This window comes from Oryzias melastigma, linkage group LG3, assembly GCF_002922805.2.
Source record: "Oryzias melastigma strain HK-1 linkage group LG3, ASM292280v2, whole genome shotgun sequence".
Classification (NCBI taxonomy): Eukaryota; Metazoa; Chordata; class Actinopteri; order Beloniformes; family Adrianichthyidae; genus Oryzias; species Oryzias melastigma.
The window spans coordinates 11,687,378-11,691,557 of record NC_050514.1 but is presented as its reverse complement, the minus strand read 5'-3'; the positions used below and the strand labels follow the sequence as shown (position 1 = coordinate 11,691,557).

Genomic DNA, 4,180 nt, shown 5'->3' with positions numbered 1-4,180 from the left:
TTTTTAAAACTCGAGGATAGGCAGTGGAGAGCGTAATTATAGAAAAAAGAAGACATTTAAGGGGAACAAGCACAGAGCAATTTGTTGCCATTTGGGTATAGCTTGACAAAATAAAAATGTTCTGTATTTTTTGTCTTCTAGCTTCCAGAGTTCCTGTTCGGGGTCCTGGAGATGGCATGGAAACAGAAAATTCAAAAGTATTGTTGGAAATAGACACTGAAGCCCCGCCTCCAAATGCATCTCAAGTTCCCCTTCTTAAAGTAGCTAACCAAAAGCAAAGCCCTAAGTCTACCCCCTGTGTCCCTGTACCTGCCATTCCTGAGCCTCATGGGGTGCTGCACCTGGGCAAGGTGAGTCGAGAGGCCTGTACCGAGGTGGAGGCTGTGAGGATCATAGTGCCACGAGCTGCTATCACTCGCTGCAGCCGCACTGGACCCACTGAAGGGAAAGGAGAGGCAGACCACCAGACTGAGGAACGGGGCTCCCCTTCACCTCCACTTGTTGAAGATTGGAGAGGAGAGCTGAAAAAGCTACAAAACTCAGAACGCAGACTGCTACAAGATAAGGAAGGCCTCTCCAATCAGCTCAGAGTGCAGACAGAGGTCAGAATTATTGAAATGCAAAGAAACGCTGCATTAAATGTTGGATTATGTTTATATAAATGTCTGTGTTCTGAAAGAAACTCTTGCTAATGACATCTTTTGTGTTCCAGGTCAACCGTGAACTGAAGAAACTATTGGTCGCATCTGTAGGCGATGACCTTCAGTATCACTTTGAACGAATGGCTCGAGAGAAAAACCAGCTGATTCTGGAGAATGAGGCTCTCGGTCGCAGTCTCGCACACACTGCAGAGCAGCTGGAGCGAATGAGCATCCAGTGTGATGTCTGGAGGAGCAAGTTCTTAGCCAGCAGGTAAGAAAACATGTTTCTATTTCCATTAGTTTAGGACAAAAACAATGAAATGTCTGGAGGTTGCCACAAAATTCAGCTTTTCTATCTGATTTTTGGAGAAACCTTCTTTTAGAAAAAGATGGCTTCAATGCTGTTGTGATTTATAGCACTGTTTTATATCTTTAGAGTCATGGCAGAGGAGCTCACTAACGCCAGAGGGGCTCTCCAAAGACAGACCAGAGAGGCACAAGGAGCAATCCAAGACCTGCTTCTGGAGAGAGAGGAGTTTTCTAGAGACATGATGCTCACCCACAGGTAAAATGACAACTGATTTATGAAAAAAATGTTTTCACTGGACTACTACACCAAAGTGAAAAAAAGTAATGCAAGACTGAGTGTGTATTGTTGCTGCTCTCTGCTGTGTTTAAAGTTGTTGGGTCATAAGAAAATTCCAATCACAAGAAGCAAGGTTAATAGTTTTTCTTATGGTCTTCATCAGCAATTAATTTTTGTAATAACACAAATAAAATAAATGAATGTGAACACAAAATTTCAGTGTTATGGTTGACTAAAAAGTTACTATCAGTCAACCTTTCCTAAAGTTTCATTTTTGCTCACTTGAAACTCTCCGATGCTTGCAGCAATATTCATTTACTGCTACTGAAGTACAAATGACAGCAGTAAAAATACTAGTTTGGTCATCTCGATGAGTCTGAGGATCATTTGTGGCCTTTGTTTCCCTCAGATCTCTGGAGCAGCTCCTGGTGTCTCTGCAGTGGGGCAGACAGCAGACGTACTACCCCAGTGCTCAGCCTCTCAGCATAGGAGAGCTTGCAGCAGCCAATCACAAACTAGCAGATACCATCAACTCCCGCCTTCTGGGAAACAGCAGCAGCAATGGGGTGAAAAACAACAGTGCAGCTGAGCAGCTCTGCAGCACACCAGCTGAGAAGATGGCTGAGAAGGTAGTTATTACACGTGAATTCCACCAAAACTTTTTTTCTCTGTACATTCCTTAAATAAAAACTCTGAGCTGCATTAAGATTTCACTGCATTTCTCTCCAAGGTGCTGCAGATTCTGGACCCCACCTCTTGTTCAGAAAACAAAGCAGAGTGCGAGCTGATGGATTCCTCCTCCTCCAACTTCCTGAACAGCAAGAAGAGCATTGGAAGGTTTCACCCGTACACCCGCTACGAGAACATTACTTTTAACTGCTGTGAGCGCTGTAGCGGAGACATCCTGGTGCTGTAGAGGTGAGACGGGGGCAGCAGGGTTCATTTTTGAAAGATTCAGGGATTATTGATGCTACCATATTTAATGAGGCTTTTTTCACTAAAGAAAACTTGGACGGTGTAGTTTTACTACCATGATAAGTAATTATTCCATTTCCACCATTTCAGATCATCTGTACTGATATTAACTCACTCTAGCTTAAAGAATCAACAGAAATGTTGATTAAATTGAGTATTTTGCTGGGTGGGATACAAATGTGATTAGAAAGAAATGCATTTCATGTCAGTGTTGCATAATGAGCACACACAGTGTGTATTTTTCTGATTGAGAAAAGTGTTTTTATCTTTTATTTGATTTTTTTTGTTTAATGAAAACTGTTAGACTGAAACAGCTAAGATGAGCAACAATAAAGAGCAGAAATCCTGCAGGATGTTTACAGTAGATGGTGCTCACTGTGACCTTATATGAAAAGAAATCTAACTTTGTAATTGTGTTACAGTAATGTTAATAATATATGCATATGTGTTTTTGAGAGCTTTAAAGATATTGTTATACTTAGGATTTTTAAGCTGTACTATAGGTTTTATGGTGGTGAGATTTTACTATTGTTTGAAGAAAAGAATAAAAAAAGAGAAAGAAAAAGCTTTATTTTTTCTGGTGATTCATTTGAAATGTTAAAATGTGTCTTTGTAATCACTGCATTGGTCAGAGTCACAACGCTCTGTCCTTTCATCACATTGATCCCGTCAATCAATGAGGCGCTCTTTGAAATCACAATATTACTGTGAGCTCTCTTCTCCGTCAGGACGGCGATTTCCATCGTTCTTGTTTGGGTTTTTGTCACTGAACTCATCACCATCTCTGCAATGACATTAACAATGGTTAAGGATTTTAGTTTACAAATCATATGGAAGAATACAAAAAGAAGCTTGCAAATGTTTTGAGTAAAAATTGCTGAAATCCTGTAGCACAAGAACAGAAACAAATTATATTTCTGTGTTTCAAGTTAATGTGTTCTTTAATGTATATGGATAGGATGTCATCTGTTTCACAAACACTATTTAAACCTTTCAAAATGCATTGGAACCTACGATGCCTTACTGAAAAAGCCATTTAGACCATTTCCTCTGGCATGTAATGGGCCCTTGAAATGATTGCTGAGAGCACAGAAGTGGTATTTCTACCCAGGTTACACCACACTATTTTATGGGTCGTTGTAAATGACTGCCCTGTTTTAGAGGCCTTCTGAAACAGACTTCATGCTGGCTATACAAACAGAGTAGGAGCTTTGTTTGCAAAGCATGACTCTGTTTCAGATGAGAGCTGAACTCTTTTTTTCTCCTCTTTTTTTCATCACTTAAACTCATATTGTGAGCAGAATGTCTGAGCACAGTCATGACTGAAAGGGGATAAATTTAGGAGCAATTCGTCCCAAAGTGTGAAGGCCTGAGAAGCAGCAGCTTCATGTCTGAGACCGTGGCTCTCATCCAGAAGAAGGTGCAATGCTCCTCCTGATTAGAAATGTGTTATTTGTAAGTGTCTGGACACTCTGTTGACCAATAAGGGAGGGATGGAGGGTGAGATTGACAGATTCAGTTTTGGTCAATTTAAAGCTCTCAGTTGAAAAGCTTTTAACTTAAAGATCAATATGTGTCCTTTCAGTCAACTATGGCCTAATGCTGGAGGTTTTGAACAACTCATCGACACCACAGATACTGATAATATAAATAATTGTTGGTGCTATAATACCAGCTGGCCTCTTTCTATATAGACTTATGTGAAACTTCTGCAAGGACGTTTTTATTGAGATGAAATCCAAATTTTGATGGAAATTATACATTTCTTCCTTAGTTTTCATCCATGACATTTAGTTAGCGTCTTGCACATAGAAGTCACAAGATTTGTTTGTTTCTTGCCAGGGTATTCTATCATGATGTATAAACATTTTGACTTCATTAGAATTTCTTGTCCATATTAGAAACATTCTTGAAACCTATTGACAAACATTTCTTCATTCCATTGGATCTAAAAATGTTTCCACCTCACAAATGCACA

At 39.9% G+C, this 4,180-nt stretch overlaps 1 protein-coding gene and 1 long non-coding RNA gene across 2 annotated transcripts in view; one reads left to right on the top strand and one right to left on the bottom strand.

Annotated features, from left to right (window-relative positions):
• blzf1 (basic leucine zipper nuclear factor 1) overlaps nt 1-2,771 on the top strand; it is a 5,616-nt gene extending 2,845 nt beyond the window's left edge. The window contains exons 3-7 of the mRNA XM_024296326.2: nt 142-602; nt 713-912; nt 1,078-1,206; nt 1,637-1,856; nt 1,958-2,771. Of these exons, the coding sequence (XP_024152094.1) occupies nt 142-602; nt 713-912; nt 1,078-1,206; nt 1,637-1,856; nt 1,958-2,143 (1,196 nt within the window). The 3' untranslated portion in view covers nt 2,144-2,771. The remainder of the gene's footprint in view (nt 1-141; nt 603-712; nt 913-1,077; nt 1,207-1,636; nt 1,857-1,957) is intronic.
• Nucleotides 2,754-4,180, bottom strand: part of LOC112161265 — a 3,156-nt gene continuing 1,729 nt past the window's right edge. Inside the window, exon 4 of the long non-coding RNA XR_002921840.2 lies at nt 2,754-2,986. This is a non-coding gene — a long non-coding RNA (uncharacterized LOC112161265). The remainder of the gene's footprint in view (nt 2,987-4,180) is intronic.